Source organism: Propithecus coquereli, unplaced genomic scaffold, assembly GCF_000956105.1.
Source record: "Propithecus coquereli isolate 6110/MARCELLA unplaced genomic scaffold, Pcoq_1.0 Scaffold2, whole genome shotgun sequence".
NCBI lineage: Eukaryota > Metazoa > Chordata > Mammalia > Primates > Indriidae > Propithecus > Propithecus coquereli.
The window spans coordinates 8796305-8820033 of NW_012144966.1; the positions used below are offsets into that span (position 1 = coordinate 8796305).

The 23729-nt window shown below is 42.0% G+C and overlaps 1 protein-coding gene across 2 annotated transcripts in view; it reads left to right on the forward strand.

Moving 5' to 3' along the window:
* Positions 1-11428: 11428 nt before the first annotated feature.
* The window catches only part of KIAA1429 (KIAA1429 ortholog), a 74738-nt gene continuing 62437 nt past the window's right edge, over positions 11429-23729 (forward strand). For both annotated transcript variants that reach the window (XM_012643630.1, XM_012643631.1), the window contains exons 1-2: positions 11429-11573; positions 19512-19627. In XM_012643630.1, the coding sequence (XP_012499084.1) occupies positions 11511-11573; positions 19512-19627 (179 nt within the window). In that variant the 5' untranslated portion in view covers positions 11429-11510. The remainder of the gene's footprint in view (positions 11574-19511; positions 19628-23729) is intronic.

A 23729-nucleotide genomic window follows, 5' to 3' on the forward strand; every position in this document is an offset into this window, starting at 1 on the left:
GAGGTTGCTGTGAGCTAGGCTGACGCCACGGCACTCTAGCCCGGGCAACACAGTGAGACTCTGTCTCAAAAAAAAAAAAAATGTTGTGTAGCTGTTACAGCAAGCGTTACAGCGACTGGTCCCGAAGGGAATAACCGAGCGGCACGCGTAGAGTTGAAGAGTCAGCGTTTTATTCGCCGGCAGGCCCAGAGGAGACTTGTCTCCAAATTCTGAGCACCGCTTCCTTATTTTTGTCTGGTTTTATATTTTTTTGGGTTACACACATCCCATAGCATACAAGCATAAGTGGTTAACCAATTAGCAACAGGATTCAAAAGATAGCCAATTAGCAGTAGTTTTTACAGGCATTTGTTTTGTGGCAGGCTTATAACTTTGCTTAACTGTTTTGCGATTTTAGTGGAATTTCCCAGAAGTTTCTTAATACCATTTCTCAGAAGTTCCCCTAACATTATTCCCCCCTTTTGATGCCTTTAAATGTTATATAATGGCATCAACCTTAGTGGTTATAATTTTTGACTGATTTATATACTAACAACACTTTTTTTTTAGAAACACGCAGGTTTCTCTCTTTTGGCAGTTAGTAGATTTAAGGCTTGTTTATTTTTGTTTTTATTTTAGCTGCTATCTCTTTTGTAAGAGCTCTGGCTTAACTGGGCCTCTAGTTTTGAGGTTTGAAAGATGGAGACATCCGGGGTTAGAAAGACTAAGGTGCAAGTTTTAGTTTAATATTGCTTTTTCCTCGTGGTGACAGGGCCTGGAGGAGGTGCAGCACTCCTGGACCATGTAGGCGGCTGTTGAGAACCCTGAACTTATGTGCCTTCCGGTGAGTTGCTTGAGCCTGTTATTGACGCCCTAGTTGGGCTGCCCTAAAGTGTGCTAATTGATGTTGTTTAGGTTGCTATTAGAACATCTCGCGGGACAGAGGCTGGTAACTTTTTTTTTTTTTTGTGGGGACGAAGGCCCAAAAAGCTTTAATTATGAGCAGCACATGAATAGACATTTTGTAATGACTTAATAAGGTACAGTTAGGAATATTTTTTGTATTTTAGTCTACTTCTTTGGAGCTGAGGCCCCGAGTTCAATTTCAGTAAGTTGCTATTGCCCTGATGGAGGACAGCGTCTGCAGTTTTATTCGTTCTTGCTCGGTCACGGGTGCAGTCGGCCCCAGCGGCAGACCTTCAGCGGGTCTTGTTGACCTGGCCTCACAGTCCAGTGACTGGTTGTCCTGTCAGGTTTTGCCTCTTTTACCCGGGAGTGGTGGATCCATGGAGCGATACCTGTAACTTTAACAGTGGTGGGAGTAACCAGAATTACAGTATGGGGTTGTTTTTTTTAAATTTTTTATCTAGACTAGGTCCCTGGGTTGGTGGGGGTGAATGGGAAGTCCCAAGGAGACTGGGCTCCTCTCTAGGACAGATTGATGAATGTGGGCTATGGTTTTGGCTAGAGCTTGGAGATGTTTGTTTAGGTTTAGCTTTTTTAGCTGCTTAATGTCTCCCTTTAGCCGCCTAATAAGGGGAGGTGGTCTGCTATATAAGATTTCAAAAGGTGTATACCTGCTGGGGCCGGGGTACACTTAACTTTCAGCAGAGCCAGACTTAACATATTTACCTAGGGTAACTGTGTTTCCTGACAGCTTTGCTAGTGTGGTTTTGAGGGTTCGGTTTATGTGCTCTACTTTCCCTGCGTCTTGGGTTTTCAGCGCCTCGGGGAGGACCTCTTAAGCACACGCGTCATCTCGGCTTGTTGCTGTGCTGTGTCTTCTTCGGCTTACTGCTGCTGCTGCTTGGCCTTTTCTCTCCATCTTAGCTTGCACCTCGGCTAACTTGGCTGTTAACTTCTGGTGCTCTTGCGTGGCTGCGGCCACCTTGGGCAGGCGCTGCTGCGCAGTGCCTTGCTTGGCTAGTTTTCCCTGGTGCACGGCTTGTTTTTTTAGTCTTCCCGCTTTGCTGCGCCTTGCGCTTTGTCCCCCCTTTTTCTGGTTTTTAGTCTTAGTCCGTGCCAGGCTTTTCTGCTGCGCTTCCTCTTCTGCTCGCAGTCGCAGTCTTGGCGCCCCATTGGCCCTTAGCTGTTAGTACTCCAGCTCGCGTTCTGCTTTCTTGTGGGCACGTCCGGCTTCTGCTTGTTGTTGTGCCTGCTGTTTTGCTTTTCTGCAGAGCGCCCTTCGCTGCACCGTCTTCTCTGTGAAGGAGGCGCGCTTGCTTTGCGGGTCTACCTTGGTGCTACACTGGGCTGTTTTCCAGGGCGACTGTAGCGTGCCCCTTTTACTTTGGCCTGCTGTAGCTGTTGCCTTGCCTCTTTAACCCATGGTTGTTTTTTTGCAAGGCCCGCTGCTGCCCTTGGGGGTACCTGAGAGCTCAGATGAGGGTTTATTGCTCTGCCCTTTGTGTTGAGTAGCCCTGGGGCAGAGGAGCTGACGTACTGACCTTGTCTACCGTGGTGACAGTATAACCTGCCAGCTGCTTCTGCCTTTCTGGACAAGGCTGTTACCATCTGTCTGGTGCCAGTACCGGTTTGTTTCTCAGATCTGGGTAACTTGCATAGACCTCTTCTCCGGCACCGGGGGTCCCGTCAGATCTGGCTGACTCGCATAGACCTCTTTTCTGGCTTTGGCACCGGGGGTCCCGTTAGATCTGGCCGACTTGCATAGACCTCTTCTATGGCTTCGGCACAGGGGGTCCTGTTAGATTTGGCTGACTTGCACAGACCTCTTTTATGGTTTCAGCACCGGGGGTCCCCGCTCGGTAGGCAGAAAGTTGGCAGGATTTAGAGTCCCCACAGCTAAACCTTTGGAGCTGTCTCCGCCCAACGGGCCTCGGGATGGTACAAATGGTGTACTTGCGCTCATGCCTCAGTGTGCGGCTTCCATGGGAAATGTGGAAATCAAGGTAGCAGCGTGCAGCGGGTCTCTTCTTGCGGAAGAGAGGCAAGATCTGTAGCTAAAGCTTCTCCGAACAGAAAACTGATGACGGTGGAATGCCTGGCGCTACTAGGGGGGCGGGTTTGAGAGGCAGATGTACCACCGGGCTGTAGGGCGATAGTAGTTCCTTGGTGGTGGCTTCCTGATGGATGAACTTTGTTCTGAGACTGGCTTAGTAGAACCCTACTCTGGCCCTTCTTCTTCAGCGCAGAACCGAACACAAGGGGGCAAGGTTTGGGCAATTTCCACCCAAGACCCTCTACACTGTACATATAGTGGGAAGGTTGAGGGTCCCCATATTGGACCACTCCACTTTACGGGGGGTTTTAAGGCTGTTGGCTGTCATAGTGACACCGTAATCCTTCACACAGCCTTTCTTGAAGTTTTTAACATGCACTTTAGGACCGTTGGTTTGGACTCTGACCCGCGCATCTCTACACCAACGGTCCCGCTTTTTACATCACGGGCAGCACTCCTTTTTGACCTGTTTTAGGGTTTCCTATTTTCCTTGACCTCCCTCTTTTGTCATGAACGGTGTCGCAAGACAAACGAGGGTCAGGGCTTTCAGATGTCCGCCTGGCTGCGTCCCTCGCGGGAGCTTAGGCGCGTCTTGGCTAAGGCGTACCCGTACAAACCCCGGGCTCGGTCGCTCCCTATTACGGGGAGCGAATCGCGGTTATGCCTTACGCCGCCGCCACAGAACCGCAGGTTAGGACCCATTCAAATGCCGTAGCTGTGGGACCACAGGCGCGATGACCGCAAGCAGCCACCGAGCTTCACTCACTCAGTCAGACAAGTTCAAACAGACAAGCGGTTAGCACGTTCCCACCCAGGGGAGTCCCTAATCTTAGGAGGTGATGAAGCTCCTTTTCCGCCTAGGAAGCCATTCTTTCGTTTACTGGCGGGCCTGACTTGGTCGAGCCCCGGGACCTTATCTTTCCGATGTCTGCAACCCAGTCCGACTGGTCCTTCTCTCCCGCGCGTCCGCGTCCGGGCAAGTTCGGGGCCGCGGCCGGCGGGAACTCTCGAGGAGCGAGGATTCCAGAAAGAGGCGGTTGGCACCAGCTCGCAGCAGTCGCAGAGATCCCGCCGTCTGCCGCGCCCGTCCCCGATCCGGTGGCTTTAAAGGGCCAGCGCGGTCGGCTTTCCCGGTCAGGGAACCAAATGCTACAGCAAGTGTTACAGCGACCGGTCCCCCGAAGGGAATAACCGAGCCGCACTCGGAGAGTCTTGGAGAGTCAGCGTTTTATTCGCTGGCGGGCCCAGAGGAGACTTGTCTCCAAATTCTGAGCACCGCTTCCTTATTTTTGTCTAGTTTTATATTTTTGGGGGGTTACACAATCCAATAGCTTGTATGCATACATGCAACCACTTATGTACAAGCATAAGGGGTTAACCAATTAGCAACAGGATTCAAAAGCTAGCCAATTAGCAGTAGTTTTTACAGGCATTTGTTTTGTTACAGGCTTATAACTTTGCTTAACTGTTGTGCAGTTTTAGCGGAATTTCCCAGAAGTTTCTTAATACCATTTCTCAGAAGTTCCTCTAACATAGCGACAGGATCTCACCATGTTCCCCAGGCTGGTCTCAAACTCCTGGCCTCAAGCAATCCTCCTGCCTCAGCTTCCCAAAGTGCTGGGATTACAGGCATGAGCCATTGCACCCAGCCCTTAAGTACCTATTTTCAGTTCTTTTAGTACATACCTAGCAGCGGAATTCAGGATTATATGGTAATTCTATGTTTAACTTTTTGAGGAATCATCAAACTGCTTTCCACAGTGGCTGTACCATTTTATATTCCCGTCAGCAATGTACAAAGGTTCTAATTTCTCCATGTCCTTGCTAACACTTGTCATTTTGTTATTTTTTTTTAACTATAGCTATTCTAGTGTGGGTGTGAGGTGGTATATCACTGTGGTTTCTATTTGCCTTTTCCTAGGGACTAAAGATGTTGAACATTTTTTTCTTGTTGGCCATTTGTACATCTTCTTTGGGAAATGTCTATTCAAGTCCTTTACCCATTTTTAAATTGGGTGGTTTGTCTTTTTGTTGATAAGTTGTAAAAGCTCTTTATATATTCTGCGGAGTAGATCCTATTAGATATATAATTTGCAAATATTTTCTCCCATTCTGTATGTTATATTAGTCTGTGCTATTGTAACAGAATATCTGAGCCTGGGTAACTTATACTGAACAGAAATTTATTGGCTCACAGTTCTGGAGGGTGGGAAGTCTATGGTTAAGGGGCTACATCTGGTAAGACCCTTTTTGCTGCTGGGGATTCTGCAGCATCCTAAGGTGGCGCAGAACAGCATCATATGGCAAGGGGGTGAAAATGCTCTCATGCTAATTCAGGTCTCTCTTCCTCTTTTTATAAAGCCACCAGTTCCCCTCCCATGATAACCCATTAACCCATTGATCCACGAACGGATTAATCCAATCATGAGGGCAGAGCACTCATGATATAATCACCTGTTGAAAGTTCCTACTTCTCAATACTGACACATTGGGTATTAAACTTCAACATGAGCTTTGTGGGGGACAAATAATCAATCCATAGCATCCAGTTATCCCACACCATCTGTTGAGATTATTTTTTCCCCTATTGAATAGTCTTGGCACCTTTGTTGAAAATCAATTTATAATACATGTAAAGGTTTATTTTTGGACTCTTTATTCTATTCCATTGACCTATATGTCTATCTTTATGCCACTACCACACTGTTTTGATTACTATAGCTTTATAGTAAGTTTTGAAATCAGGAAATGTGAGACCTCCAACTTTCTTCTTCATTTTCAAGATTGTTTTGGCTATTTGGGGCCCCTTGAAATTACATACGAATCTGAGGATCAGTTTTTCTATCTGTGCAAAAAAAAAGCCATTGGAATTTTGATAAGGATTGCAATAAATCTGTAAATCAGTTGGGTAGTATTGCCATCTTAACAACATTAAGTCTTCCAATTCATGAACATGAAATGTCTTTCCATTTATTCAGGTCTACTTTTTTCCAGCAATATTTGGTAGTTATCAGTGTACAAGTCTTTCACCTCCTTGGTTAAATTTATTTCTAAGGATCTTTTTGTTTTGGATGCTATTGTAACTGTATGTAGGTTTTGGAAAATCATATTGGAAAGGCCATATTCAAGGCAGAGGACACCATGCAAGCAAGGCACTGAGATGTGAAATAACTCTGTATTAAGGGAGACATACCTAGCTTGGAATGGCTGCATCATTAATGTGGTGTGGTATGGACAAGGAAAGAGTGAACAAGAAGTGAATATAGGGCTCTACACACTATGACACATGATAGATAGCCAGGCATGGATTCTGGGCTCTCCCAGAAGTCCAGTTAATACCTTCTCTAATTTTTCACTTCTTACACTCCCTTCTGCCCTCTCAATCACAGCTGATGACCCTTCTGAGACAACAGAAACCTTCAGAAAGGAACTTCCTCAATTTCCACATACTAAATCTATACCTGCATTTGCATCTCCACTCATGGACTCCTTCTTCCCCTGGGTACCAGAGAGCAGGCTTTCTTTCTACCAAGGGCACCCTCTACTTGGCTACCAGGCACCACTCGTCTCTATTCCATACTTCACTGCCTAAGACGTTTCTGCTCTCTCTTCATTGCTTTGTTCCCGTCAGTCTACATGTTCTGTTATCTCTCAACTTAAAAACACTATTTGTTGACCTGGCCACCCCCTCCAAAAACCATTTTATTTCACTGTTCTGTGTTAACAAATGTTTGTGAAAGAGTTGTCTACACAAGTTTTTTTACCTCTCAGTTTTTTACCTCTCTGTAAAAACTTTTATTTTTAGGCCGGGCGCGGTGGCTCACACCTGTAATCCTAGCATTCTGGGAGGCCGAGGCGGGCAGATTGTTTGAGCTCAGGGGTTTGAGACCAGCCTGAGCAAGAGTGAGACCCCGTCTCTACTAAAAATAAAAAGAAATTAATCGGATAACTAAAAATACATAGAAAAAATTAGCCGGGCATGGTGGCACATGCCTGTAGTCCCAGCTACTTGGGAGGCTGAGGCAGAAGGATCGCTTGATCCCAGGAGTTCGAGGTTGCTGTGAGCTAGGCTGACGCCACGGCACTCTAGCCCGGGCAACAGAGCAAGACTCTGTCTACAAAAAAAAAAAAAAAAAAAAGATAGTCTATAAATTCAAACATACATATATAGTATTTTTTTTGAAACAAGGTTTTGCTCTGTTCCCTGGGTAGAGTGCAGTGGTATCATCATAGCTCAGTGCAACTTTTAACTTCTGAGCTCAAGTGATCCTCCTGCCTTAGCCACCTAAGTGGCTGCGACTACAGGCATGTGCCGCCATGCCTGGCTAATTTTTCTAATTTTTGTAGAGATGGGGGTCTTGCTCTTGCTCAGGCTGGTCTTAAACTCCTGGCCTCAAGCAATCCTCCCACCTTGGCTTCCCAAAGTGCTAAGATTACAGGCCTGAGCCACCGCACTGGGCCAAAAGTATTAAAGTTGGTGATGCAAATTGGGTCATTCTTGTCATGCCCAACGAAAACAGAGTTGAGAAGCCAGGGGAAAAAGCACCGAGGGTATACAACATTGCTCCAAGAATGTAATTCTCTGCAAGCCTGACTGCTAAATTGCTTATTGTAACGTGAAACCAGTTTTATCTATGCTTCTGAGATAACTTGCTACAACTCTTGGACTAATTTTGCCAGCTCTCCAAACCCTAAGTAGTGCCAATGAACTTTCTCAAAGAGCAATACATAATATTTCTCCTTTTTAAAAACTTCTAACCTTCTATTTGTTCTTCAGACATACCAAAGACCACCCAGTCTGCTTGTATGTGCCAAAATGCAATTCTTTCTTCCCAAATAACACATTAGAGCTTTATCTGTATATTTTATTTTGATTTAAACAACAGTAACATCAAAGATCAGTGATCACGGATAACCATAACAAATACAATGAAAATTTTGATATATTGTGAGAATTACCAAAATGTGACACAGAGACACCAAGTTAGCACATGCTATTGGAAAAAATGGGTACTGACAGACTTGCTCAACACAGGGTTGCCACAACCCTTTAATTTGTAAAAAAACACAATTGTCTGTGAAAAGCAATAAAACGAGGTATACCTCTACTGCCTTTTTGGTATAGTTGACAATCAATTTTTCTATTTTTGTTTTTTAGAGATTGGGGGGAGGGTTGTTGCTATGTTGCCCAGGCTGGACTTGAACTCCTGGGCTCAAGTGATTCTCCTGCCTCAGCCTCTGGAGTAGGTGGGACTGGACACAAGCACCACCATGCCTGATTTAATTCTTTAAATTTCTTGGTTAAGTTACTTTATCATTTCTCTCTCCTGATTTAACCCAGACTAATGCAAAGGTAGGCTGTAATAAGTTTAAAAAATCCCTAAAGCAACTGCTAAAAAAATAAAATAGGTATAGCTCAAAAGTCAGTAAGATAGATACTGATTGAATGATAAAAAATAATTATTCTGGCTGGGCGTGGTGGCTCATGCCCGTAGTCCAAGCCCTCTGGGAGGCTGAGGCGGGAAGATTGCTTGAGCTCAGGAGTTTGAGACCAGCCTGAGCAAGAGGGAGACCCTGTCTCTGCTAAAAATGAAAAAATTAACTGGGTGTCATGGCGTGCACCTGTAGTCCCAGCTACAGTCCCTTCTGTCTCAGGAGACTGAGACAGAAGGCTTGCTTGAGTCCAGGAGTTTGAGGTTGCAGTGAGCTATGATGACACCATTGCATTCCACCCCGGGCCACAGAGCAAGACTCTGTCTCAAAAAAAAAAAAAAAATCTATAGGAGTGTAGAAAAAGAGAAAAGAAGAACAAAGAACTAAAAGGAACATTTATTCTCCACATCACTGAGTGTATCACTGAGTGTAATAGCAAGCATTCAACCGCCTCATTGAATGTAAATGTTCTACACACCCCAATTCAAGGCACAGATTGTTAGATTCGATTTTTTTTAAAAAGACAGGGTCTTGCTCTGTTGCCCAGGCTAGAGTGCAGTAGCCCAGTCATAGCGCACTGTAACTTTGAATTCCTGGGCTCAAGTGATCCTCCTGCTTCAATCTCCTGAGTAGCTGTGACTACAGGTGCACATCACCACACCCAACTACTTTTTAAATTTTTTTGCTTAAAGAAGCCAGTCTGAAATGACCACGTACTGCATGATTCTAACTTAAGACATTGCACAGAAGGCAAACTATAAAAACAGTAAAAAGATCAGTGGTTGCAAGGAAGGAAGGAGGGATAAGTAGCTGGAGCACAGGAAATTTTTAGGGCAGTGGAACTATCCTGTATGAGACCGTAATGGTGGATATAACACATTATGCATTTGTCAAAACTGTACAATACTAACAGTAAACCCTAAACTATGGACTTTAGTTAATAATAATCTATTAATACTGGTTCATCAGTTGTAATAAATGTACCAAGCTAACGCAAGATATTAATAATAGGGGAGTCTTTGAGTGAGGAAAGAGATGGTATATGGGAACCTTTTGTGCTATCTGCTTAATTTCCTATAAAACTGCTCTAAAAATATAGTCTATTAATATTTTAAAAAGCTATCTCACAATACTCTCAGATCAAAAAAACATTAAAGCTAAGAAAATCAGGCTATGTAAGAAACAGCAATAGTGAAATCACTACATGATATTTTTACAGTTAAAGCAGAGTTCAGGGGAAAATTGATAGACATAGAGTAATGAGAAATATGAATATAAATAAATTAAGCATCAACTGTAGAAATTAGAAAGCGAATGGCATATAAGCCTAAAGATAGCAAAAGAAAGGCATTAGTAAATTCAAAAGCAGAAACTGAAGAATTAGAAAATTGAAAAAAGCTGGAAATAATAAATATCAATGAAGGAACTGGTTCTGTTGGAAAACAAATAATAAATGGGATAAATTGTTAGCTAACAGAGGCAATTGGATAGCTGAGAAAATAGGTGGGAGATTTACTTTAACAAATTATTATTAAATATTTCAGACATATAGAAAGATACAAAGGATAATGTAAGGCACACCTGTTAAACCACCACCAACCTAAAGAATAAAACATTATGAAGGCATCTGAAGTCCCTTTATTCTTTTCCATTACATCTCCCTCCAGCTCACCACTATCTTGAAATTTTAGTTTTTAATACTTCCAATGCATTTCTTTATAATTTTATTACATATGCCCCTAAAATTTTATATTATTTTGCATTTTTTTAGCTGTATAAGTGCTAATTTACACTACATATTTTTCAACTTGTGTTTGCCTACCCATGTTTTTTAGATTGTCCATGCCAGTAGATGTAGCACTAGATCATGCTTTCTACCTGCTATATACTATTATATAAATACACCGGCCTGGCGCGGTGGCTCACGCCCCTAATCCTAGCTCTCTGGGAGGCCGAGGCGGGCGGATTGTTTGAGCTCAGGAGTTCGAAACCAGCCTGAGCAAGAGCGAGAGCCCATCTCTACTAAAAATAGAAAGAAATTAATCGAACAACTAAAAATATATAGAAAAAATTAGCTGGGCATGGTGGCACATGCCTGTAGTCCCAGCTACTCGGGAGGCTGAGGCAGGAGGATTGCTTGAGCCCAGGAGTTTGAGGTTGCTGTGAGCTAGGATGATGCCACGGCACTCACTCTAGCCCAGACAACAAAAGCGAGACTCTGTCTCAAAAAAAAAAAAAAAAAAATACGCCACCGTTTACTTACTACTTCTGTTAATGGCAATTAAGCTTCCTGCTCTTTTGGAACTATAAAGTGTGCTATAAACATTCTTGTATTTGTAGGTATTTCTTTGGGCACGTGCGCAACAATTTTCCTAGAAAAGGGATAGGCACATGTAATTTTACTATTTGCTAACTGCTCTCCCAAGGGTTTCTGCCAATTAATACTACCAAACCAGCTATGTTAGTTCCAGTTGTTCCAGTGCTCATCAACACCCAACAGGGAGGCTTTTCACTCTACCTCCTTTCTATAGTTCATGGCATTTCACCTTATACAAGGCCTTGCATTTTATTTTAATTAATCCTCACAATCATCCTGTGGTATAAGTATTACTCTTCACATTTTACAGACAAGGAAACAAAGAATCTCTTCGTTTGATGGGACAACAGTTTCTTTTCTTCTATTTAAAACGTCTTACTTTGCAATCTCGCTCACTGCATCTTTGTGCTCCCAGTGCTGAAAAAGCCGCTTTCCTGAAGGTGTGCGGGGCGGGTAGCCAGAGTTGCCGGCGTTCCCTCCCCATCCTCCACCTCCAAAGCCGGTTCTGTGCTCCACCACCCGGAGGCCGTCGTGGCTCTGCAACGCGGTAGAACAACAGGTTTGGCTCACTGGAGACTCCGTAGACCTCTTCTATCTTCCCTCCTCCTCTCTCTCCGCGTTCCGAGGGCGCCCTCCGCCGCGCTGGAGAAGGTGGGGCCGGCGACTTCGGTCAGCAAGGGCGCGTTGGGATAGGCTGAGGCTTGCGGCGCTAGCGCCCTGGCCGCCGGAAGTGCTGCGGTATTCTCCCTCTCCTGAGCCGCTATCGCAGAGGTTGGAGCGCTGCCCCGGAAGTCCTCCCCCCGTTCCCCGCCCGCGGCAAACATGGCGGTGGACTCGGCGATGGAACTGCTATTTTTAGATACTTTTAAACACCCAAGCGCTGAGGTAAGACTTGGCGAATTGATTCCGACCCTATTTCTCGACTTGGGGACCCTTACAAAATCGCTAGGCATTCTTGACTTTTCTTTCTGCCGATCGCCGTTCTAATTCCTCACATACACACACCTCCTCCCCTCAACAGTGTGATCACCGTGTCGGAGGGAGCACGCCAGCAGCCCCTTCATTTCCCTGCTTAACTTGGGCCCCCCGCGTCTTTGGTCGAGTTGGTTGCTCTATTTGCATTACTTTTTAAATTTTTTAAAAAATATTTTTGTGTCAGCTTTGGGCCTTGAAAAGGATCATGGTTCTCAGGTTTACTTCAGGTGGCGTTTGGGAGGGGTCTTGGGTAGCTTGTGTTTGACAGTAGTGCCGGGGTCTGAGCAGCTCACGCTGGCTTCGTGGTTTCCGAGTCACGATGTTTCTAAACCCCTTCTCTTTGGGCTTTTTTCTAACGGGAGTTATGTTGCCCCAGTTGTGACAGTCATCCGGTTTAGGATTGCGGCGTTCTTCAGTTTGTCTTGAAACTTTTATACTTAATCTCTTGGAAAGATTTCCCACGTTGGGACGTGAGCTGCTTTCACGGAAAGCCCTTTTCATGGAGAATACTTCTGAAGAGAGGAGAGTTGAGAGAATTATAGTCATACTATCGTCAGAAAGCATATAATTGTTTTGAGGGGCCGGGGTCAGGTGTCGTGGAGTAATCTTTCTGTACCAAATTACTTGAACGCCCCTGAACGTATGATTGGCCCTGTCATATGTAAATTGAATATGGCTAGTTAACTAAAGGTTCCCCAAAGTCGATCAAAAATGAACCTTAGCGAAGGCCACAGAAAAATTGAAGCAAAAAAGGGCAAACCTCATCTTTGTTTTAGTGCAAACTTAATTTAGAAAACTATTCTTCAGAGATTATTTCTTTTATTTTTATCAAGAGTGTGTTCTAGTGTCAGGCTTCATGAGGGTATGTAGAATGTCTCTTGCTTTCAGCTGTATCTCCAGTGCCTTGGACAGTATTTAGCAAAATGTAGGTGCTCAATAAGTATTTGAATGAAAAATGTTTAAAATGTTCTTTCTTTTAGGAGATAATCATAGTGGGTAGTGGTTGTATCTTAATGCTTTACTTGGCAAAATAAAAAATTGACAGGCTTGATCTTCTAATTTAACTAATTGTCTGTAAAAGACAAAAGTTGGAGAACCTTGGCATTTCTTATGGACAATACATTAAGTATGGTCTCACATTTCATGTTAGTCAGTTAGCCTTGTTTGTTCAATTACTATAATTCCAGTGAGGCTTTAGAAAACTCACAATGGGGGCAGTAGTTGGATCAGAACAAAACATACCATGTGTACAGAAATAGAGAACAGTCAAAAATGAAAGAAAGAAGCGTGTGATGAATTAGTTTAGTACTATTCTAGTTTAGAAAATTGGCATTCATTTGTTTATCATATATTTAATTTATTATTCCTTTATTTATTCTTAGACAAACATTGAGGACCATGAGAAGATAGGGCAGGTAGTAAATACCTTCCTCTGGAGGTGATTGGGTAAGGCTTAGTAGAGATCACATTTGAGCTGAGTCTTGAAGGATATGAGTGAATTTATTTCCTTTCTCTGTCTCTCCCTCAAATCCTATTATAATCAGTATTTACTTTGTATTTTGTAGCTGTAATTAACAGATTTCTTTATATTAATATTTTCCAAATCCTCTACTTGATATTGTTATGCTTACATGTGTACACCCACCACCTACATTAGTGTTCCAATACTGTAATACTGTTTTGTGTTCTTTTGTCACCTATCAATGTGTTGTGCATCTTTATAAATCAAGAAATACATATGTATAACATTTTAAAAGTAGCTTCATTTATAAAAATTTTCTTTCTTTCTTTCTTTGTTTTTTTTTTTTTCCCCACTAGGTAAGAGGTACAAAGTCAAAAGGTACAAAAGGGTATACGGTAAAAAGTAAGTCTTTCGGCCGGGCACAGTGGCTCATGCCTGTAATCCTAGCACTCTGGGAGGCCAAGGTGCCAGGATCGCTTGAGGTCAGGAGTTTAACAGCAGCCCAGGTAAAAGCCCTGTCTCTACAAAAAGTAGAAAATTAGCGGGTGTGGTGATTCGTACCTGTGCTCCCAACTACTTGGGAGGCTGAGGCAGGAGGATCACTTGAACCCAGGAGTTTGAGGGTGCAGTGAGCTAGGATGACGCCACTGCACTCTAGCCTGGGTGACTGAGCGAGACTGTCTCAAAAAAAAAAATGAGTCTCCTGTTCCTGTCCCCTAGCGATCTTGTTTCTCTCCTTAGATATTCTATGTAATACAGTAAATTCTCATATGTTTAGATTTTTGGCTTTTTACAGTGATGTCATATTCTTTAAGATATATTATACATTTTTAGTTATTTCTTTTTTTTTTTTATTTCAGCATATTATGGGAGTACAGATGTTTAGAAGTTATCTCTTTAATATTATTTTCCAGGTGAAACGCTGGGTTTAAAATACTGTCTTATGGAAGTGGTTGATGCTAGAAGATCCTTTCTTTTTAGAGGTCATTTTAGAGATTCTTTTAGGAAACCTACTTGGAACTCATCTGCAGAAGTGATAATGGAAGGGGTAGGAATAGATCTGACAGCTAAGGGAGCAGGTAGAAAGACAAGGTAGTTGCAGGGATAGTAGAGTGAGGGGAGACAGCTACACTGTAACCTTTAAACATTCTTTCCACAGATAAATGTGGCTCAGAATTGTGGAATCTGACCAGTCTGTTATTCACATTCCTGTTACTTTCCTGATCATAAACACTTCCATGATAGCTCGTTGTTAGCCCTTCTTAAGCTTTATTTTTAACTCTCTGAAAACACAATTTAATAACCTTTTAAGTGCCTATAAAAAGCCCTTCATTTATTAAATGAATATAGTAGGCATTATGAATATACAGTAAACTGAGACTTGGTTCTTGTCGTCTTGAAGCACATACACTAATGGGAGAGATAAATGAGGCAGTTGCAGTTCAGTTAAATAAAGAACTTTGGGTATACAAGGGAGAGGTACCTATCTAGACTTGATCTGGTTCAGCTTTCAAGAGAAAATTGACATCTGAAAGGGAGTTGGGGCAGAGGGGTGTGAGGGAGTTCTAAGCAGAGAGAACAGCATGATTGAGGGCATGAAGGTGAGAAAAAGCATGGGATAGAAGTTTGGAGTGATAAAGGGGCCAATCTTATGTATAAGATCTAGGAATTTGGCTTGACAGCAGTAAGAAGCAAGAAAGTAATACGTTTGTGTTCTGCAAAGACCACACTGCAATAGGACAATGGGTTGAAAGGGGGGCAAGAAAGAAGCACAGAACCAGTTAGGATCTGTTTACTGTAATCCAGATTAGAGCAGTGTAGTATATAAAATTAAAGGAGCAACAGCAGAAGTGGAGAGAAACACACAGATTTGAGAGCTATTTAGAGTTTTAATCAATAAGACTTGGTATTTGATTGGATGGATGATTTATTTTTTACTTAATTTTATTTTTTTAATTTTTTTGGAGACAGAGTCTTACTCTGTTGCCTGGGCTAGAATGCTGTGGCATCAGCCTAGCTCACAGCAGCCTCAAACTCCTGGGCTCAAGCAATCCTCCTTCCTCAACCTCCTGAGTAGCAGGGACTACAGGTGCATGCTACCATGCCTAGCTAATTTTTTCTGTTTTTAGTAGAGACAGGTTCTCACTCTTGCTCAGGCTGGTCTCAAACTCCTGAGCTCAAGCAGTCCTCCCACCTTGGCCTCCTAGAGTGCTAGGATTACAGGTGTGAGCTACTGCACCTGGCTGGTGGATGATTTAAATGAGAGAGAATGAGAAGCCAAGGATGATAATGTCTTGGGCATTGTGTGGATGGTGGTGCCATCACTAATATAAGAGAGTTGAGTTTGGATTTGAATTTGTGGTGCCCAAAGGAAATTCGAGTGGAGATGCCTAGTGGGCAGTTGGATATGGCAGCCTGGGGCTCAGGAGAGAGGTCCTAGATGGAGTTACAGATTTGAACTTGGCTAATGGCATAGAAGAAAATCTTATTTCTTGTTAATCTCTAGGTTGTGCTCAGCTACTCTGCCCTATTTTCTTCCCCTATTTTGTTCTCTAGCCATGGTGAACTATGTTTGCAATTTTTTTTTCTGTTTTGAGGCAGTCTTGCTCTGTTGCCCAGGCTAGAGTGCAGTGGTATCGTCATAGCTGACTGCAAACTCAAACTCCTGGATTCAAGTGATCCTCCTGCCTCAGCCTCTGGAGTAGCTGGTCCTATAGGTACATGCCACCACACCTGTCTATTTTCTATTTTTTTGTAGGAATACAGTCTCATTATGTTGCTCAGGCTGCTCTCAAACTCTTGATCTCAAATGATCCTCCTGTCTCAGCCCCCCAAAGTGCTGGGATTACAGGCCTGAGCCATTGCACCCAGCTAATTTTTTAATTTTTTGTAGAGACAGGGTCTTGCTCTGTTGCCCAGGCTTATGTTTGCAATTTCTTGAACCTTCCAAGTTCTTATTTGCCTTCCTTTTGTGCATGCTTTCTCTTCCTCCTTCTCCCTCTCTTCCACTCATCTTGTTTTCCTTGAAGACTTACTTAGCTTTGGTGCTGCTTCTTTTGGGGAACTTTCCTTGACACCCTTCTTCCTCCACAAATGTTTGCCCACAATCTGAGTTAGGTAAGTGCTCCTCTGAATTTTCATAGCATCCTATGTGAGTTTGTATCATGGTAATTTATTTGTCTACCATAATAGAGTGTTCCCTTTTTTTTGAGATGGAGTCTCACTCTGTTGCCCTGAGTAGAGTGCTGTGGCTTCAGCCTAGCTCACAGCAACCTCAGACTCTTGGGCTCAAGTGATCCTCCTGCCTCAGCCTCCTGAGTGTCTGGGACTACAGGCACACACCATGACACCCGGCTAATTTTTCTGTTTTTAGTAGAGATGGGGTCTCACTCTTAACTCAGGCTCATCTTGAACTGAGCTCAAGCAATCCTCCCGTCTCAGCCTCCCAGAGTACTAGGATTACAGGTATGAGCCACTGCGCCTGGCCTTAGATTGTTCCTTAATGACAGAGATTATGTCTTATATTCATATCCTCAGGACCTACCATATCTTGGAATATAGTAGACATTTAATAAATGCTTGGAAATAAGTATTTAATAAAAATGGTAGCAACTAATATAGAAACTCTTTTACTTAAAAACAAAATAGATTTTGAAAGGCTCTAAATCCTTAAATTCATTTTTTTAGGTCCATAGGTTATACTCTAACTACTACTAATGCCATTAATTAATAGAGGCCAGGTTGGAGGAGGATAGAGTTGATAAACTTTTGTTCTAAGCTTCCTTGATACATGTAAATGAGAATTTAGGCTGAGCACAGTGCCTCTCAGCACTTTGGGAGGACAGATAGGAGGATCAGTTGAGAGCAGGAGCTAGAGACCAGCCTGGGCAATATAGCAAGACCCAGTCTCTACAAAAAAGTTTTTTTTTAAATTAGCTGGGCATGGTGGTGTGTGCTTGTACTCTCAGCTACTGGGGAGGCTGAGGTGGGAGGATCCCTTGAGCCCAGGAGTTTGATGCTGCAGTGAGCTAGGATCGTACCACTGTCTAGTCTGGGTGACAGAGTGAGAGCCGGTCTCTATAAATAAATAAATGAGAATTTATTACTGTGTGATCAATAAACTTTTTAAATAAAAGAGTTTGTTACTGGCAGGAAATCTAGCACCAAAGTTGATGCAAAATGCTTATTTCTTTTATGCTTATATGGAGTTTATATAAATCTGTGGTACAGCCTGGGCAACATAGCAAGACCCCATCTCTACAAAAAATAAAAAAATTAGCTGGATGTGGTAATGTAGGCTTTGAGGACAGAGTGAGACCTTGTCCCTTAAAAAAAAATCTGTAGTATTTGCTGAATACCTAAGGTATATTTGTAATAATTAGGATACAAGTTCAGCTGTTGTAACAAAAGCCAAGTAACAGTGGATTTAGATAAGATTTTGTGTTTCAGTAATCTGGTTAAAAATAATCTAGGGCTAATATGGGAGTTCTGTAATGTCAGGAACCCAGGCTTCTCTGTGTTGTTCCTCTGCCATCCTCAGAGTGTCATCTGAGTTGTACATAGTATCTCACTATAACATCTATGTTTTAAAGACAGACTATTGGAAGAAAAAGTGGAAGAAAGATCTAAAAGTCCGAATCTTCCCTTCAAGGGCATGACCTAGAGGTGCCTACATCATTTCCATGTACATCCCATTGATCAAAATTTAGCAATCATGTGTTCATACTGGCTTCCAGAAAGTCTGGGAAATAGTCTTTACTTGTGCTCAGCTAAAACTTCTCTAGAAGAGGAGGAAAGTAGATATCATAGAGTCAGCCTCACTTTGCATTCATCCTGTTTATTTTATATCTTTGAGAGTTTAAAGTACATTTGAGGCCGGGCGCGGTGGCTCACGCCTGTAATCCTAGCACTCTGGGAGGCCAAGGAGGGCGGATTGTTTGAGCTCAGGAGTTCGAGACCAGCCTGAGCAAGAGCGAGACCCCGTCTCTACTAAAAATAGAAAGAAATTAATTGGACAAGTAAAAATATATATATATGTATATATATATAAAAAAAATTAGCCGGGCATGGTGGCGCATGCCTGTAGTCCCAGCTACTCGGGAGGCTGAGACAGAAGAATTGCTTGAGCCCAGGAGTTTGAGGTTGCTGTGAGCTAGGCTGATGCCACGGCACTCTAGCCAGGGCAACACAGTGAGACTCTGTCTCAAAAATAAAAAAAAAATAAAATAAAAATAAAGTACATTTGAATAGTAAACATATTTTGAGATTTCTGTACCCATATATTTAATTATAGTCTCCAATTTTAAAATGCAAAATTAAGAAGTCATCCTCTGTTGCATTTCTGGAAAGACTAACTTGAACATGTTCTTTTGGTCTATCGATATGCATGATATTCTTTGCAATTTGAAGAGAGACTCAGTCTTTTTGGGTACATGTAATGTAAACCATTCTTCTTGTGATGAACTTTGACCACTAGGTGGTGACAGTTGACTGTACTGCTAGGAAAAGTTGATGTAAAATAGTCCAAAAACAATATGAAATTTCATTTTTTATTATTGAAAACAAGAGCTATGTTTGTCTAATCCTGTGTGAAGTGATACATAGACATAAGTATATACTAAATATAATTTATGCTAATATAAATTATGCTATCCATTTCTTTTATTATGATAAACTTAGTTCATGGATTTTTTTTTTTAGATTTCAGTAGGGGTTTACATCAACCATTCAGTACCTGAATGACTTCCCTGATCCCTTGATACTAGTTCATATGTAAGTTTAGCAAAGTAAGCTGGTCTAAGTACACATCTACAGTCTCTTGTCTGTAATTTAGAAATTCAAAAATGGCGGAAAAATCTGCCCTGAATTCAGTTGGCCATGTAGTCTGATCTGTACTGACATCATGCTTGTTATAATCTAAATAATAGTGTGAATGTTGATACATTTAGCTACAGAAATATTAATGTTTTGATTATAAGGTACTACCCTAGAGGCTAAGCCACTGGGGTCTTAAATATTATAATATAAGGTATTTGTATCATATTACTTTTCTGGAAATCCAAAAAGTCAGGATTCTGAAAGGCTTCTGGCTCCAGAGATTTCAGAGTGGGTGGGTCTGTATTGGCCTAAGCTAAACATTAACAGGGAAGTAAATACACTGCAGAAAATGTTATACAAATTGGGAGGGTTAAGTAGGTGCTTTTTATCATCAGCTTTTTTTTAAAAATGATTTATACAGCATCATAAATAATATATTTAATGATACAGAGTTTATTTTAAGGTTATTTGTGATATTCTAAATGAGAAAATTAAATAGAAGATGAGTAAATTTTGAATAGAGAAACAAACTTACTTACATATGTTTCCCCTTCCCCCTCTTTTTAAAGCAAAGTTCTCATATAGATGTTGTTCGTTTTCCATGTGTGGTTTATATCAACGAAGTCCGAGTTATACCGCCAGGAGTAAGAGCCCATAGCAGCCTGCCTGACAATAGAGCATATGGGTAAGTAAACTCTCTTTTTTTTTTTTTTTTATTTCAGCATATTATGGGAGTACAGATGTTTAGAAGTTATCTCTTTAATATTATTTTCCAGGTGAAACGCTGGGTTTAAAATACTGTCTTATGGAAGTGGTTGATGCTAGAAGATCCTTTCTTTTTAGAGGTCATTTTAGAGATTCTTTTAGGAAACCTACTTGGAACTCATCTGCAGAAGTGATAATGGAAGGGGTAGGAATAGATCTGACAGCTAAGGGAGCAGGTAGAAAGACAAGGTAGTTGCAGGGATAGTAGAGTGAGGGGAGACAGCTACACTGTAACCTTTAAACATTCTTTCCACAGATAAATGTGGCTCAGAATTGTGGAATCTGACCAGTCTGTTATTCACATTCCTGTTACTTTCCTGATCATAAACACTTCCATGATAGCTCGTTGTTAGCCCTTCTTAAGCTTTATTTTTAACTCTCTGAAAACACAATTTAATAACCTTTTAAGTGCCTATAAAAAGCCCTTCATTTATTAAATGAATATAGTAGGCATTATGAATATACAGTAAACTGAGACTTGGTTCTTGTCGTCTTGAAGCACATACACTAATGGGAGAGATAAATGAGGCAGTTGCAGTTCAGTTAAATAAAGAACTTTGGGTATACAAGGGAGAGGTACCTATCTAGACTTGATCTGGTTCAGCTTTCAAGAGAAAATTGACATCTGAAAGGGAGTTGGGGCAGAGGGGTGTGAGGGAGTTCTAAGCAGAGAGAACAGCATGATTGAGGGCATGAAGGTGAGAAAAAGCATGGGATAGAAGTTTGGAGTGATAAAGGGGCCAATCTTATGTATAAGATCTAGGAATTTGGCTTGACAGCAGTAAGAAGCAAGAAAGTAATACGTTTGTGTTCTGCAAAGACCACACTGCAATAGGACAATGGGTTGAAAGGGGGGCAAGAAAGAAGCACAGAACCAGTTAGGATCTGTTTACTGTAATCCAGATTAGAGCAGTGTAGTATATAAAATTAAAGGAGCAACAGCAGAAGTGGAGAGAAACACACAGATTTGAGAGCTATTTAGAGTTTTAATCAATAAGACTTGGTATTTGATTGGATGGATGATTTATTTTTTACTTAATTTTATTTTTTTAATTTTTTTGGAGACAGAGTCTTACTCTGTTGCCTGGGCTAGAATGCTGTGGCATCAGCCTAGCTCACAGCAGCCTCAAACTCCTGGGCTCAAGCAATCCTCCTTCCTCAACCTCCTGAGTAGCAGGGACTACAGGTGCATGCTACCATGCCTAGCTAATTTTTTCTGTTTTTAGTAGAGACAGGTTCTCACTCTTGCTCAGGCTGGTCTCAAACTCCTGAGCTCAAGCAGTCCTCCCACCTTGGCCTCCTAGAGTGCTAGGATTACAGGTGTGAGCTACTGCACCTGGCTGGTGGATGATTTAAATGAGAGAGAATGAGAAGCCAAGGATGATAATGTCTTGGGCATTGTGTGGATGGTGGTGCCATCACTAATATAAGAGAGTTGAGTTTGGATTTGAATTTGTGGTGCCCAAAGGAAATTCGAGTGGAGATGCCTAGTGGGCAGTTGGATATGGCAGCCTGGGGCTCAGGAGAGAGGTCCTAGATGGAGTTACAGATTTGAACTTGGCTAATGGCATAGAAGAAAATCTTATTTCTTGTTAATCTCTAGGTTGTGCTCAGCTACTCTGCCCTATTTTCTTCCCCTATTTTGTTCTCTAGCCATGGTGAACTATGTTTGCAATTTTTTTTTCTGTTTTGAGGCAGTCTTGCTCTGTTGCCCAGGCTAGAGTGCAGTGGTATCGTCATAGCTGACTGCAAACTCAAACTCCTGGATTCAAGTGATCCTCCTGCCTCAGCCTCTGGAGTAGCTGGTCCTATAGGTACATGCCACCACACCTGTCTATTTTCTATTTTTTTGTAGGAATACAGTCTCATTATGTTGCTCAGGCTGCTCTCAAACTCTTGATCTCAAATGATCCTCCTGTCTCAGCCCCCCAAAGTGCTGGGATTACAGGCCTGAGCCATTGCACCCAGCTAATTTTTTAATTTTTTGTAGAGACAGGGTCTTGCTCTGTTGCCCAGGCTTATGTTTGCAATTTCTTGAACCTTCCAAGTTCTTATTTGCCTTCCTTTTGTGCATGCTTTCTCTTCCTCCTTCTCCCTCTCTTCCACTCATCTTGTTTTCCTTGAAGACTTACTTAGCTTTGGTGCTGCTTCTTTTGGGGAACTTTCCTTGACACCCTTCTTCCTCCACAAATGTTTGCCCACAATCTGAGTTAGGTAAGTGCTCCTCTGAATTTTCATAGCATCCTATGTGAGTTTGTATCATGGTAATTTATTTGTCTACCATAATAGAGTGTTCCCTTTTTTTTGAGATGGAGTCTCACTCTGTTGCCCTGAGTAGAGTGCTGTGGCTTCAGCCTAGCTCACAGCAACCTCAGACTCTTGGGCTCAAGTGATCCTCCTGCCTCAGCCTCCTGAGTGTCTGGGACTACAGGCACACACCATGACACCCGGCTAATTTTTCTGTTTTTAGTAGAGATGGGGTCTCACTCTTAACTCAGGCTCATCTTGAACTGAGCTCAAGCAATCCTCCCGTCTCAGCCTCCCAGAGTACTAGGATTACAGGTATGAGCCACTGCGCCTGGCCTTAGATTGTTCCTTAATGACAGAGATTATGTCTTATATTCATATCCTCAGGACCTACCATATCTTGGAATATAGTAGACATTTAATAAATGCTTGGAAATAAGTATTTAATAAAAATGGTAGCAACTAATATAGAAACTCTTTTACTTAAAAACAAAATAGATTTTGAAAGGCTCTAAATCCTTAAATTCATTTTTTTAGGTCCATAGGTTATACTCTAACTACTACTAATGCCATTAATTAATAGAGGCCAGGTTGGAGGAGGATAGAGTTGATAAACTTTTGTTCTAAGCTTCCTTGATACATGTAAATGAGAATTTAGGCTGAGCACAGTGCCTCTCAGCACTTTGGGAGGACAGATAGGAGGATCAGTTGAGAGCAGGAGCTAGAGACCAGCCTGGGCAATATAGCAAGACCCAGTCTCTACAAAAAAGTTTTTTTTTAAATTAGCTGGGCATGGTGGTGTGTGCTTGTACTCTCAGCTACTGGGGAGGCTGAGGTGGGAGGATCCCTTGAGCCCAGGAGTTTGATGCTGCAGTGAGCTAGGATCGTACCACTGTCTAGTCTGGGTGACAGAGTGAGAGCCGGTCTCTATAAATAAATAAATGAGAATTTATTACTGTGTGATCAATAAACTTTTTAAATAAAAGAGTTTGTTACTGGCAGGAAATCTAGCACCAAAGTTGATGCAAAATGCTTATTTCTTTTATGCTTATATGGAGTTTATATAAATCTGTGGTACAGCCTGGGCAACATAGCAAGACCCCATCTCTACAAAAAATAAAAAAATTAGCTGGATGTGGTAATGTAGGCTTTGAGGACAGAGTGAGACCTTGTCCCTTAAAAAAAAATCTGTAGTATTTGCTGAATACCTAAGGTATATTTGTAATAATTAGGATACAAGTTCAGCTGTTGTAACAAAAGCCAAGTAACAGTGGATTTAGATAAGATTTTGTGTTTCAGTAATCTGGTTAAAAATAATCTAGGGCTAATATGGGAGTTCTGTAATGTCAGGAACCCAGGCTTCTCTGTGTTGTTCCTCTGCCATCCTCAGAGTGTCATCTGAGTTGTACATAGTATCTCACTATAACATCTATGTTTTAAAGACAGACTATTGGAAGAAAAAGTGGAAGAAAGATCTAAAAGTCCGAATCTTCCCTTCAAGGGCATGACCTAGAGGTGCCTACATCATTTCCATGTACATCCCATTGATCAAAATTTAGCAATCATGTGTTCATACTGGCTTCCAGAAAGTCTGGGAAATAGTCTTTACTTGTGCTCAGCTAAAACTTCTCTAGAAGAGGAGGAAAGTAGATATCATAGAGTCAGCCTCACTTTGCATTCATCCTGTTTATTTTATATCTTTGAGAGTTTAAAGTACATTTGAGGCCGGGCGCGGTGGCTCACGCCTGTAATCCTAGCACTCTGGGAGGCCAAGG